The sequence below is a fragment of the Sinocyclocheilus grahami genome, unplaced genomic scaffold (genome assembly GCF_001515645.1).
Source record: "Sinocyclocheilus grahami isolate Dianchi unplaced genomic scaffold, SAMN03320097.WGS_v1.1 scaffold566.1, whole genome shotgun sequence".
NCBI lineage: Eukaryota > Metazoa > Chordata > Actinopteri > Cypriniformes > Cyprinidae > Sinocyclocheilus > Sinocyclocheilus grahami.
The window spans coordinates 77,238-91,965 of record NW_015505745.1 but is presented as its reverse complement, the minus strand read 5'-3'; the positions used below and the strand labels follow the sequence as shown (position 1 = coordinate 91,965).

Genomic DNA, 14,728 nt, shown 5'->3' with positions numbered 1-14,728 from the left:
TAACAGAAAACAGGTATTGTATATTGCATCCATACCTTTATTTTCTCACTGCTGTGATGATTTTGATGAACAAATATGGTTTATTGGACTTTAGATGTTAGATGCTAACTGCAAACGTTCAAAGCTACTGTTGGTTAGCTGGTCTCCCAGCCTTGTCAAACTGATGTTTAGCTGGTTGGCCAGCTGGTCTCACAGCCTGATCAGCTGACACACACCCAAAACACCAAATCAGTGTGGCCTAACCAGATTGGGCAGGCTGGAAGACCAGCTAACAGCCGTAGGCTTTTTCAATAGGCTGACCATTGAAACACTCCACAAATACACTACAAAAAAGCCTGACCAACATAGCTTGCTGGTTACCAGAGTAATCGTGTAGTGATTGTATTTTGTATTATATAACAGGGCCTGAACAGCATGCAGGATTGTTTTGCACACAATTTTAAGCGTTCCCAAAAGGTCCGTAATTCCCACACACAAACCTTAACTATACCACATGGGTGAAAGTACATGATAGACATGGTATTATGACATAAAACCTGTAGGCAGTTTTGGAGAGAAGAGTGAGAAGCCGATTCTCTTCTTCAGCATCTCTGCATGAAATCAATATTTACACTATTTACTTTGTAAAAGCACATTGTTTGCTTTGCGGAATCTATGCAAGTTAATCCGCTGAAATAATTGTTTGTCTGGGTGATTTTTAATCAAAATCTGAATATGTGGCATTCCTTCTCTGATGATGACAGTTTGACAACTTGGGCAGAATATCCTTAACCATGCCCCCACAACCAGTTTGATGCGAGCGAGAGGTGGAGAGGAGGTGCGCTAAAATAAAACCCTGCCTTCTATTCACCTTTTCTTTCAAATGAGGTTTTCATTCAAGGATTTGTGATTTCTAAAAGTTCAGGCTTATTGAGCACACTAGTCTTATGACGATCAATCTTGGCTCAAGAAATCCTCCTGTTCATTGACTTCTGTAGTGACTTTGTGTCCTTATAATGTCAGATGAAAGAAAAACCACTTGCTTTTATCCTTGAAGAAATGAAAAAAATCTAAATACTTGAAGGAAACAGACAATTTGTACCCACCTAATATGTTGCTTATTAACAGTGCAGCCATAGCCTTTCATGCTCCTCTTACTGCAGCATGCCTCAAATTGTTTTCACTTTTAATGTGTGTGAAATTATTCATCAGATCAGAATTGATCATTAAGAGACATATAGACAATATTTGAGCTAGCCTGCTACCATATACTACCATATAGTATACCGACTGTGTAAATACTACACCATCTGGTTTTAAAAAAGTAGCATTGTATTCTCCTAAGTGCACATACAGTACAAGTCTTCATAATTTGCAGAAAGCACAGAGATGAGCAGCCTGACCCCTGGTGGAGAGATCAAACACAAACATTAGCGCGCTGTCCCAGATGATCGCTCCCCTGTCAGCCTGTGCTGTGGGAGTAGAGAAGCTATTAGCATGTGCTTAGCATGCTCAGTTGGTACCAGTCTCCCTCAGCTAGGTTTGGCAAAGCTCCGTTCTGCACGATGCCCCTCGACTAGCAAAGCCTGTGGGGAAGATCGCGGAGATAGGGGGAGGGCCGTAGCACCCACGTTGGCTCTCTTCTCTGTTGGATTAACGAGTTAAATTTAACTGGGGTTTATCCCTGTGTGTGCAGAACGGCGGGATTATCCACAAGCTCATGGAGGTTACAGTTGGCTGGCACTTAGAGATTGCAGCGTGTTGCATATTTTATCACGGCGGCTGCTTTTAAAAAGTGGAGGGCTAAGCCGAGAGTACGGCACCAGCAGTCTGCCCAACTGTGAATATCATTATCCCTCAAAAACATTACATAATTGATTGACTTAAAACCGACATCTCTGATTTAGTGGGTATGGCAAGTAAATGAGCTGAAAAAGCCTATGAAGTTTCCCTGCTCGGGTTTGCTTTCTGCTTCATGGCTCATGGTGAACCTCAGTGCAGGATGAAATGCTAATGGAGCAGAATATTGGATAAGCCTAACCCGTGAAGGCCAGATAAAGGTGGTCTGCTGATATTTTAACCTGGTTCATTATTCATATCTTTAACAGGCCATTTATAAGATGGTGTCTTCGGTGATGAAAATGCCTGAGGATGAATCCACACCAGAGAAGAGGACAGATAAGATATTCAGACAAATGGACCTGAACAATGATGGTAAGATGTGGACCAGTTCTTGACTGTTTGAATACATTTTGTATTGAAATCTCAAAATGGCCTGGTGTGATTATTAAATAGCAAAAGAGTGTGATTTAATTAAATAAATGTATAGTATGTGTGCATTCAGAGCATGTGTAGGCCTCATGAAAGAGCATAATGCTCCGATTACTGATTAACTTATAAAAAGCTATATAATTCTAGCTACAGTGCCCTCCACTAATATTGGCACCCTTGGTAAATATGAGCAAAGGTGGATGTGAAAATACATTTGCATCATTTATCTTTTTGATCTTTCATTCCAAAAATTCACAAAATTCTAATCTTTCATTGAAGTAAAACAATTAAAAGTGGGGGGAAACTCACATTATGAAATAAATGTTTTTGGCCAAAATTATTGGCACCTCTAGAAATTATATAATTTATATCTCTGAAGTATATTCCCATTCATATTTTTAAAAAATTAGCACACCAGGGTAACTAGGAGCATGAAATTGTCCAGCCATGATATCCTGTTCCACAGGATTATAGATATGAGGAACACAAAGACCAAATTCCCTTAATCATCCAACACAAGGAGTAAAACAAAAAAATATAGTTCTGATGTGCAGCACAAGATTGTTGAGCTTCACAAAATAGAAAGTGGGCAATATTTAAGAAGTACCAATCAATGAAAGATGTTACAAATGTGCCTGGAAAAGTGTGTGTGTCTATATCGTCCTAATGCTTGGTTAGAGGAGAGTTTGTGTGGCCAAAGACTCACCAAGGATCACAGCTGGAGAATTGCAGAGATTAGTTAAGTCTCGGGGTCAGAAAGCCTAAAAACATTTCAAACAGCCCCTACATCACCACATGTTATTCGACAGGGTTTCAAGAAAAATCCTCCTTGCTCATCCAAAAATAAACTCCAGCATATTCAGTTGTCAGACACGGCTGGAACTTCAAACGGGACTGGCTTCTATGGTCAGTTGAAACTAAAAAAATAGTTTTTTTTGGCAGCAAACCTACCAGATGGGTTTGGTGCAAAGCGGGATAAAAAGTACCCCATGTCCACGGTTAAATATACTGTTGGATCTTTAATGTTGTGGGCCTATTTTTCTGCTGGAGGCTGGACATCTTGTTCAGATACATGCCATCATGGATTCTAGCAAATACCAACAGATACAAAATTTAAACCTGTTAGAAATCTTATAATGGGCCATGGTTGGATCTTCCATCAGGACAATGATCCAAAACAAACATCAAAATCAACACACAAAAAAAAATCACTGAACACAAAATGAAGCTTTTGCCATGGCCATCCCAGTTCCTTGAGCTTAACCCTATAGAAAATGAAGCACCAACATAGAGCTGGGAATCTGGAGTGATTCTGTATGAAGAGACGGTCTCTGATCGCTTGTCAGGTGTTCTCCAAACTCATCAGGCATTATAAGAGAGACTCAGAGCTGTTATCCTGTGGAAAGGACGTTGCAATAATTGGGTGCCTATAATTGTAGCCAGTGTGAATACAGGTGTAAAAAATGATTTTCTTTTTTTTGTAAGAAATTAATACTGGTGTGTGACAACTGGTGTACAAAAATAAATAAATACATTTTATTCAGCATGGATGCATTAAATCGATCAGTAAAGTGACAGTAAAGACATTTATAAACATTTCAGTTTTAAGTGTTCTTTTAAACTTTCTATTCATCAAAGAAAACCAATCACAATTTCCAAAAAGCAGCACAACTCTTTTCAACATTGATAATAAAAATAAATGTTTCTTGAGCAGCAAATCAGTACATTATATTAGAATGATTTCTGAAGGATCATGTGACTCTGAAGAGTGGATTAATGATGCTGAAAATTCAGCATTGTATCACAGGAATAAATTATATTTGAAGATATATTAAAATAGTGAACAGTTATTTTAAATTGTAATAATGTTTCAGTATATTACTGTTATTTATCAATAAATGCAGCCTTGGTATGCATAAGAGATTTCTTTCAAAAACATTTTAAAAATCTTACTGACCTTACATTTTTGAATGGTAGTGTACATGCAAATGAAGAAATTACAACAGAAATATATTTATCAATTATTATTTAACTTCCAATAATAATATTAAAATTTGTAATCACCAGCAATAACTCAGCATCGTATTACAATAATATATGCAACAATACCTTTACTGCAGACTAAAAAGTTGACCAAAAATTAACTTTCATGTTGAATTTCAATTAAAAAATAAAAAAAATAAAAAAAAGATATATATATATATATATATATATATATATATATATAATCATGCACCCCAGTTCTTAGCATATATCAGGTGTCTTTTCTCACAACTTTTTCTACCCACCATTTCTGTCTTCCCATTCTAGGCAAGCTGTCTTTGGAAGAGTTCATAAAAGGTGCCAAAAGTGATCCCTCCATTGTGCGGCTACTGCAGTGTGACCCCAGCAGTGCTTCGCAGTTTTGAGTCGCTCCAGACAAGCAGCACTCAATGCATGAAAGCTCTTATATCTCATTCTTCTTTGTGTTCCAGACAGAAGAGTTTTAAGAAAAAAGTGCAACAATTTTACTTTCAGTTTTCCCCAGAATGGACATGTGTACATCTGAAGAACAAAGACAACACCTGCCAGGACATTCTCTGTCTGGTGCGTGTCATCCGTCCTTGTCTCTGCAGAAGCTGATGGAGTACTCGACTCCAAAAAAAATTGATTAAAAAAGCGGCTGATCGTGTTCCAGGGTCCAGATTTTGGAAAGGAATTTTCCTTTTTAGGAATCGTGCATGCGCTTTTGACCTTCACCACCCCTCTTGTGTTTAATATCTGTGCTGTTTTGTTTCTCTTACCCCTTGTTTTGGCACAGTTCCCCATCTATTTTTTATATTGATATTTATGTGTATATACAGTATAAATGCATATAGAAACATGTTAGGACTACAAAGGAAGGCAGTTATAGACGTCTTTTTACTCACATGCATCTTACGGCAGTATTATGTAGCTTTGGGCAGCATCCAGATTTTAGCCTCCAATTGACCCAGTGGACTGATGGACTGAATGTTGGGATTTTTCTGCTCTGGCGCTCATGATCTTTATTTTACAAAGAGAAGGCTGAGGATCTCATTCTTGAATTCTGTTCATTTAATTTTGATGTTGTTGTAAATATGTGGTTTGCTTCCATTATTTCGTTATTGTTATTTTTTTTGGCATTTTTATGGTGTTTATTTTACCGGTGGTGATTTTATTACTGTCGAAACGAGATGTGAGACACTTGGTGATTTATTATGCCATTTGGAGTAAGTTGTTAGTCATTCAAGGCTTTTCAGTGCATTGTGGGAAATTTTTGCATCAGGGGACACATTACGCTGAATGGAAGACACTGGTAGCACATATCATTTGAAGCGCTTCATCTGTGTGTGTGCGGTTATGCACGTTTGTATGTACGCAAGAGTGACGGTTTGCATGTTTTGGTGTATGTATGTGTCTGTGCTAACTTTATAGTCACATTGTGTAGTTCAATTCGATATCTTTGTATGCAAGCAAGTTTTTGGACCCTGATTTGAAGCAGCAAACTCGTGACACCTTGATGCTGCATCATATGGTACTCAAAATCACAACCTTAGGTTTCCATCAACAACATAGACAGGAATGTACAATGTTATAATTTATAATCATGTCTCACCTTTAGATAAAGAGTATGAATCCTGAAAGCGATCACTAAGGGCTTATTTCCACTTTTGAATCAACAGGTGTAAAGAGAACGCCACTGCTTTGGTTTTTATTTTCGTTTTATGCAGCGACTGACATTCCATGACCTGAATTCTCCAGGTGCTCCTGCTTTTGTAACATACAGTTTTAGTTTGTGAACTCCATACATGCCCACTCTCAATACATGTGTAGCTGTCTCACTTTGCTGGCATCTATGTTGCTTCCATATTTGTACCGAGACCATATTTGATGCTGCTCCCTCTATGGCAACTTTCCTCTATTATGTTGCATGAAAACCTCATGCGAGGACATAATGATTGTCCCCTTTTACTGACGTTGAAAAATATACTTATGTGTTTAGAATGCCGACTGAGAGTGATTCTTACACAACACTGACATACTGTACACTCAATGTTGTGTCAGTTACTTATTGATAAACATGGCCATGTGATCACAAACTGCAAAGGTATTTAGCAGAACTGTGTGGCATTCAAAGTTGAATTTAGAATACCTTGAAAAGTCCAATATGATTCCTGATTTTGGATTGAAGGTAGCAAAAAACAGGATGCAAAATTGCAATTTGAATAGGAATGTAAAGAACCTAAAATGATTCAAATTAATTGAAATTAAAAGAAATACATGTAACTTGTTTCAAAGACTTTTAAATTTGAAAGTCTTATGTAGACAGACAGACAGATATTTTATTTTTATAATTATTTTAGAATTGTATTTCTGTTTTACTTCTAGTTTCTATTTTTATTTTTATTTATTTCCAGTTCATATTTGTGCTTCAACTTCAACTTATTTCAGTTTAGTTTATGTTTTTCATCTAATATTCATATTTTATTAGATAGATAGATAGATAGATAGATAAGATAGATAGATATACATTAGGCTATTTAGTACGTTTATTAAATTGATGCTGGTGATTTTAGATTTTGAGGAATTTTTGACCCTCCAATGTATGCAAAACCTGACACAGGTACACTTTCTCTAGACAGCATAAAAGTTTTTAAAAAGGTATGTTTAGTGTATCAACACAACACATACGCAAAGTTGCAATACATGAGTGACAAAACATCAGATCCAACCTGCACAAGCACCAGTGTAACATTCACCTTTCTTCAGAAGTGTTTAAAATGCACTTGATCCCTGAATGATGCCAGAGCCATGGTCCGCTTCATAATCAGATCCAGATACTGGACCTTTCCAGCGCCGCCCGGTTGAACGGGGATGCGGAGTGGTGCTGGCGGTACTGACCGTAGGACACGGAGCTGTGCGGTCGTGAGTTGTAGGGTGGCCTGTGCCGCTCTGGGGGTCTAATAACGGACAGCTTCCGCTCCTCATCTTCTTGGAAACGTCGGGATGAGGGTGAATAACAGGGCTCGGCTGCTCTTGGGGTTTTCATCTGAAATGGAACACAGTGATGCCGCTATACAGTACAGTATGACTGCAGTATGAGTCACCGAGCACACCCTCTACAGACGGGACCGTGAGTCAGTCACACACGTGTTGGTTAGTATTCCCTCAAGCATATTAGGAGGACCGCATGAGTTGTCAGATGTACAACTGAAGACTCACAGGATGAGTCCACGTACGCCGATTATTTTTATTAGTGCAAATTTGAGCTCCCGTGAGAATCAGTGCCAGCACATACCAATCTGCTCTCATCTTGTAAATGTTGTTTGCGGAGGCACCAGGGCAGACCGAGGTAGGAGATGGAGACCTTAAATAAGCGGCATGAGAACACCATATCCACTGCACTCATTAGTATCAGTGGGACCCACAGGACTATCGTGGTGCTCTGAGAGAGAGAGAGAAAATATAGAAAGCCTTGATTTATTGCATATATTTACTGCGAGTGCACTGGGTGATCGTGACCAGTGCAACTTTTTACTTACTGTTCCTTTTCTGTGCATATACATATACAGGTGCATCTCAATAAATTAGAATGTCGTGGAAAAGTTGAAACTCGTGTATTAAATAAATTCAATGCACAGACTGAAGTAGTTTAAGTCTTTGGTTCTTTTAATTGTGATGATTTTGGCTCACATTTAACAAAAACCCACCAATTCACTGTCTCAATCAATTAGAATATGGTGACATGCCAATCAGCAGAACCAACCATATATAACCAAACATGTCGGCCTGACATTAGCAGGGGTATATAAGAAAAAAAAGTACAGAAAAATATTGTATATCTTGGTAACACTTTACAATAAGGTTCCATTTGTTAACATTAGTTAAGACGAACTAACAATGAAAATAGCTCTAAAGCATTTCTCAATCTTAGGTAATGTTAATTTTAACATTTAGTAATACATTAATAAAATCAAAAGATAATATGGACCCTTTTCACATTTCCTGGATTCTCAGAAGCGGATGACGTGAGCAGAAATTACAATATAAAACATTGCTAGATTTAGGATTAATCACAGTCAACAGTTGTATTTTTATTAACTAATGTTAAATATTAATAAATGCTGTAACAGATGAATTACTCATTGTTTGGTAATGTTAGATAATTCAATAACTAATGTTAACTAAATTTAGTTAATGTTACCAATGTCATCCATTAATGAAAATGTCCAATAGTGGAGGGGTTACTGAGAAAAAACAAGCAGTTTTTGGCTGATCATGTGATCTTGGCCCCAGTTAGGCTACTGATATGGCTAAAACATTTTGAACATTCACATTACTATTAATTTCTCTTTGTAAAACTTTTTAATGAGGAAAAATTACTAAGTGCACTTTTAATGAGTAGAGACTCACATTGTGAACAAAATTATCAGATCCAATGTGCTCCTTTGAATAGCTTGAGTAAAAATAGGGATTATGACAGAAGAAAATGTTCTTTCTACAAATGAGCAAATTTTTTATTTTAAGTTAATGAGCACTATATGATGAAATCCAGTGGAAGAATATTGCATCAGAATAGCCCAAGTTTAATACTAACAACACTGGCAATAAACCCCAGTTTAGCAATTAAAACATTTTATATCGAAATTATATTTATATAATTACACTCTCATAGCAAACCAACTGTGAATTAAATCAAGGGTCTTGAACCTTTTTTTAGGCCGACGATGCCTTAATGAATAGAGAATATAGACCTTAGTCAGACCTTAGTTAGGGCCATGTTTAATTTTTGACAAGAAAGAAAGCAAGGCTGTTAGGGACAGAAGTACAGTGCGTTTAATGGATTTGTACTATATTTTTAACAACACAGCAATTGTTCAGCTGACAAAATAACTTTCCAAAGGTTTCAGTAAGCAAAAACGGCATAAAACAGTTTTGAAAGTTGTGAGTTGTGAAAATTACGTGATATAGAACCTTTATACAGTATGTGATACTGAAAAAACTATTTTTGTCCACGGTAAATTCAATATGACGATTTCCCTGACTAAGGTCTGTTGTTACATACTGCATAAAAATGAATATTTTAAACCGTCATTTTAAGTCTGGCCTAAAATAGCATGTGTATAATACCATATTAATTTATTTACATACTCTTTTATGATGCTTACATTGCAAAGCTTTGAAAAAATTTAATTATTTGTTCACAGAGTCATGCATTTTAGTTTTGCTTAATACATTTTAACATGACAGGGACAATTAGACATTTAGCTGAACTTTAGCTTCTTTTAGTATGAAGTTAACTGACTGTATTAGTTAGCTTGAGGGTAATTAGTTCTACTGCAGACCCCTGGCTGAAAATCCCTGCATTAAATAATTTCTATACAATTATTGGTGAACCAGAAACGTATTTGAAATGTACATATTTTTTCAATAGTCAGACTATTTTCTCTCATTTCTCCTTTTGTACTTACAAAAATACGTGTGGGGTCAAAAGGACACTCATTGGCGATGGTTAGGTGACTCCTGCCATCACTGTAGCTGCAGTAAGCAAGCAATCTCTTGTCGCCATGAATGATGGTCTTTACCAAAGACACCATCAGTCCGATGACTGAAGCGGCAGCCACCAGAACAGCTACAGCGCTTGACACAAACACTGACCAAGTCTACAATAAAAGTGCTGTTTTAGCCATATTAGCAAAGAGCTATTATCTCAACTGCCAGGCAAAGGATTTGTCCTTGCAGGCTTCTCTGTATCACAGGGGTTTAGTAAATTCTGAGCTGTAAAGGCACATGCAAGCTCTCTCACAAACCAGTGATCAAATGCTAGCAAGCTCGACACAAGCCCTGATGAATGAGAGAGGAAGCAGGTGTGTGCCACTGAGGCAGAAAGATGCAAGAGAGAGAGAAAAACATACCGAGAAAACTGACAGAGAATGCACAAACACATAAATCAATCACAGCACTTGCATGGGCTTGTTCTCTTTGAGTCTTGAAAGAAACTTTTTTGAAGTTCCTATTTGTGCAACCATGGTGGACCAACATCGAATGAAATTTGCATTTAATACAAATCTAGCTTTTATCTAAACCACAGGTCTATGCTATTAGAAGATGATAAAAGAAAGACTGGGAAAAGATGAGAAAATAAATTTTACATAAATAAACTGAAGCTTACTTTTAGGATGAATATTATTTTATGACAATTAAGAAATTTTCCCCTCAAAATTTATCATAAATTGTGAATATGTTTCGGAATTATACTGTAACATTCATTATTTTTAATAAATTTATGGTGAAATAATAATACTAATAATAACAATGATATATATATACTGTATATCATATTAGTACATATATTAGTAGTATAGAATTATAGTTTTTACTTCACAATCATGAAAATATGAGTTGGAAATTATCTTAAAGGGGTCATATGATGTTGCTAAAATGAACATTATTTTGTGTATTTGGTGTAATGAAATGTGTTTATGCGGTTTAAGGTTAAAAAAACACATTATTTTCCACATAGTGTGTCCTCTATGCCCCGCATTTCTGAAACGCATCAATTTTTACAAAGCTCATCGGTCTGAAAAGCGAGGTGTGCTCTGATTGGCCAGCTATCTAGTGAGTTGTGATTGGCCGAATTCCTCAAGCGTGTGACGGAAATGTTACGGCTCTTATCATATTGTGATGCCGTGTCCCGGAGCGATGAGACAAAACCAATAAAACCCATTATAAACGAGGCATTTGTTGCATCCAGTGGGGACATAATTACTGATTATAATGACTTATACTGTCTTTTTACGCGTTGCATCGTGCTGCATAAACATAAAACCATGTCTGCATTTGTGATCGGAGAAACGACAAACAACAAGTGCTACACTGCTCAAAACTCGCGTTTGAATCATCAGTGGCAAATCCTTTAAATATGAAAAAGTACCTTCAGTCTGTGAGTCAGCATTATTTGTCAGCATCATAGAGTGTATAGGGTCAGCATGCGCGCCGAAGGGGAAACAGGGGAACTGAATTCACCGGAACACCGGCATTGTAGGCTACTCTCCCAGGAAACAGTCCTCGTCCTCCGTAAAATGCATTGCACACATCTGAATATTTGGTTTGAACTGTTCTGGAACAGTGTTGTAAATACTACTTAACCACTGATTTCTAGTTGTGTCCTCTTTTGGAAGACCAAACAAAGTAGTTTTGCTTTCACAACGAAACACATAGCATCTTCACGACATGGTGGCGGTGGCAACAATACTACAGCGAGAATCAAAGTTACGCCTTCTTTCTTTGCGTGAACATTTGGGCGACGTTATGCAAATCTTCCCACATCGTGACATAGACACGTGGGGGCGTGTTTAAACGAGGCGTTTTAGGAGGGCGTGGACGAGTCTTAACTTTTATAAAGAATATCTCTTTGGGTTTGAGACTTTACTCTTTGCAACTTTAGGGATCTTATCTATTCACGAACAGCTTGTAACACTCCAAAGAGAAAGGAAAACTTGAAATCGCATCATATGACCCCTTTAACTGTTGTGTTGTGTTGTGTTCATCCGTTAAGCATTACAAGAGAACGTGTGTTGTTTTATTTACAACATTTAAATGACAGTTATCTGAGACAAATCATTTGTGTACTAAAAATGATTACTTACCAGCACCCTGTTCTTCCTGTTTTTGGACAGAACTATAGTCAATATCCCAATAATGACACCCTATAAGGATGAACATAACAGCACATTATTCAGTTTTATTCTTGGCCCAAGTGAAAGTGAAATGTATCTTAAAGAACAAATAGCACAAGCATATGTTTCAAGTAACATATTTCACACAAAAAATATGTTAGGTTCTAAATGATAAAAAGCATTTGGACACTTTCTGGTTGTCAAACATTAGTAGAGCATGTTCATTGTAGATGAACTACACTTGTGGTTGCTCTGCTAGTTATATGTAATAGTTATACAGTATGTATTTTGTTAAATAGTTGTTTTGCAGTGTGCAAAAAAAAAAAAAAACCCAAGAAAAAATATTCCTCTTGTTCAGCTAATTGCCCACTTTACATGAATATGTCGTGCCTCACCAGCAGGCCCACTGGGCGATGACGTTCGAGATGGCGCTTTCCATGGCCTGTCCCCGCTGAAGGCTGAAGTGTCTCAGTACCACACCATGGACCAGAGCACCTAGCAGGAAGTTCACATGCCCTACTAACACCATACTAATCTTCATCAGCCCCTTCTGCTCCTCCAGATTGCCACAACACACCCCTGAGTGGGAGAGAAAGAGAGCTGATGGGATACCAAATGGAGCCAAGAGCTCTGTGCTGATTTTACTGTCAGTCGACGAATTTACAGCCTCCAGTAACTTCCTCTCAACATAAACACCAAGTTAAGACTTGGAGAGAAGACAAAGCTCATATTTTGACATGGCTGTGCTGACAAACATTACAGATGTTTTGCTGCTGTACTCTGGAAAGACTGTGAAAGCTGAAGGAAAGATTAGAAGTGGAGCAAAGCGGTGTGGGTGGACATCATTTCACAGCAAACACAAAGGCTCTGCTGATCCACTGAGGACAGGGTTAGGGCTACAGGAGAGATGTCACCTCAGTTAATCATTACACACTCTGTACACTTGGCACAGCAAACTCAACAGAGAATTGTTAAACCTTTGGGAAAAGAAAAAAGTTTGTGACAGTGCTACAGTGATCATAAATTTTAAATATTTTTTAAATATTATGTTCTAAGTAATACGTCCTGCAGCCTGTTGTTTGGTACAACCATAAACAGACAAGCTTTATGACATATGAAGCAGACCGTGTTTAAGAGATGAATGCATACTGAGTACAACTATTAATTATGGCTTTGTCAGAAAACAGAAAGAAAATTACCTGTCATCCTCAACATAGATTCAAAATCGTTAGGGGTGCGTGAAGAGTTATTATTGCTGTCTCAGTAACTCACCTGAATTCCCCATTTGAACAGTTTCCAATCTAATTTAAGCCCTCGGTTTGGTCATGGCACTTCTGTATATATACCAGAAGAGAGGAGCTGCACTTCCGGTCTGTACTGTCCCAATCACACATGTGTTTGTGTACAGATTGAAGGAATGTGCCCCGGATATTTCCTCACAGGCTGGGCAGTCTTTAGGGTTGGTAAGTTTATACATCGTTTGTTAATGATTAGTTTACTTGTTTTAATATTCTGAATAATGTTCAAGCAAATGGACTCGGATTGTCTCATAATTGCACAGGATAATAATTTATATAGATTCTCTCCACAAGAGGGACACAAACACAACAAAGGGGAAGAGCACTGCATTTTCACTGTAGCATGTTTCTTTTGGAGAAAAAACAAAACAAAAATGATAAACTAGCAAACAAATAAATAAAACCAGCTTAAGCTGGCTGGCTGGTTTTAGCTCTTCCACCCTGTGGCCGGTTGCATAAAGTGCTTAGACTAGTCTTACAAGTTAATCATCAATTTTTTTTCTTTAAGACTGGTCATATTTTTTTTTTTAAAGTCAGTTGCATAAAAACGTAGATTGGTTTAATTTAAATCCAAAATATACGACTCATTACCCCTTGACAATGGCTAGTTGGTCAGAATAGGCACAGACTTAAGTTTATGCAACAGTTGCATAAGCTAAACACCAACCAGTTAAACTCCAGCTTGGACAGGCCAGAAGACCAGCTTTACCAGCTATGGCCAGGGTGGAAGACCAGCTAAAACCAGCTTAAGCTGTTTTTTTTTCTTATTCTTGTTTTTTTCATGCATGGCTATTACAATACAATTGAGGCATACAGTATATAAGAGTGAGAATCTATATCAAGGGTAACAAATCCAATTTCTTCATTTGTAAAGAATATGATGATATAAAATGGCAATGAAATGGTCACTGATTTTGAATAATTTGAATTTTATTTTGAATGCAGGCCATGTTTAAGGCATGGTAACTATATAATTGGCCTACAAAGCAGGTAGAAGATGAGCACCTCAATCCCTGTCTTGTAAAACAAGATGAGCAGATAAATATTTCATACATCTTGTGTTATAGAGTGTAGAGCCCTCTCTGTGTTAGAGGTACTGTAGCGCTCTCTCCACAACGCACAAGAATCATTACCAAATACACCAATGTATTAAATGCCATTAAAAAAAAAAACCATTTCAGTCTTTCTACTTATAAATGTATTTGTTATTAAAGGGATAGTTCTCCCAAAAATGAGAATTGTCATCATCATCAACGTAATTCCTTTGATTCAATATTTAAAAAAAAAGGGGGAAAAAAGAAAAACAGTTTAAATAACATGAACATGTGACTATATTTAAAGAAAACTATCAAATTAAAAGATATAATCAATTATCCTCAAGTAGAAAAGCACAATTATTCACCCCCCCCCATACACAAATGACCCCCAACTCCCCCGACAAAAGCAGTTTTTTAGCAGTTGACGGTAGCCATTGACTGCCATCATACCCCCCCCCCCCCC

At 37.3% G+C, this 14,728-nt stretch overlaps 2 protein-coding genes across 3 annotated transcripts in view; one reads left to right on the top strand and one right to left on the bottom strand.

Moving 5' to 3' along the window:
• The window catches only part of LOC107556378 (hippocalcin-like protein 1), a 40,560-nt gene extending 34,213 nt beyond the window's left edge, over nt 1–6,347 (top strand). For both annotated transcript variants that reach the window (XM_016239476.1, XM_016239477.1), the window contains exons 4-5: nt 2,088–2,193; nt 4,561–6,347. In XM_016239476.1, coding sequence (XP_016094962.1) covers nt 2,088–2,193; nt 4,561–4,658 — 204 coding nt within the window. In that variant the 3' untranslated portion in view covers nt 4,659–6,347. The remainder of the gene's footprint in view (nt 1–2,087; nt 2,194–4,560) is intronic.
• Nucleotides 6,348–6,790: 443 nt separating this feature from the next.
• LOC107556347 (keratinocyte-associated protein 3-like) lies at nt 6,791–13,215 on the bottom strand. The gene is made up of 7 exons (XM_016239442.1): nt 13,203–13,215; nt 12,691–12,719; nt 12,326–12,460; nt 11,901–11,960; nt 9,723–9,914; nt 7,550–7,696; nt 6,791–7,300 (listed from the first exon to the last, which is right to left on the bottom strand). Exons 1-7 carry the CDS (start codon nt 13,213–13,215, stop codon nt 7,079–7,081), a joined length of 798 nt encoding a protein of 265 aa, XP_016094928.1. The 3' UTR covers nt 6,791–7,078.
• Between the last annotated feature and the right edge of the window lie 1,513 nt (nt 13,216–14,728).

What these genes read in the sequence shown, in the direction of transcription:
- LOC107556347 (XM_016239442.1), bottom strand. An exon ending in AGTACAGCAGCAAAACATCT is followed by an intron (nt 12,461 to 12,690) that starts GTAATGTTTGTC and finishes GATGAAGATTAG; the next exon opens with TATGGTGTTAGTAGGGCATG. An exon ending in ATCGCCCAGTGGGCCTGCTG is followed by an intron (nt 11,961 to 12,325) that starts GTGAGGCACGAC and finishes TCATCCTTATAG; the next exon opens with GGTGTCATTATTGGGATATT.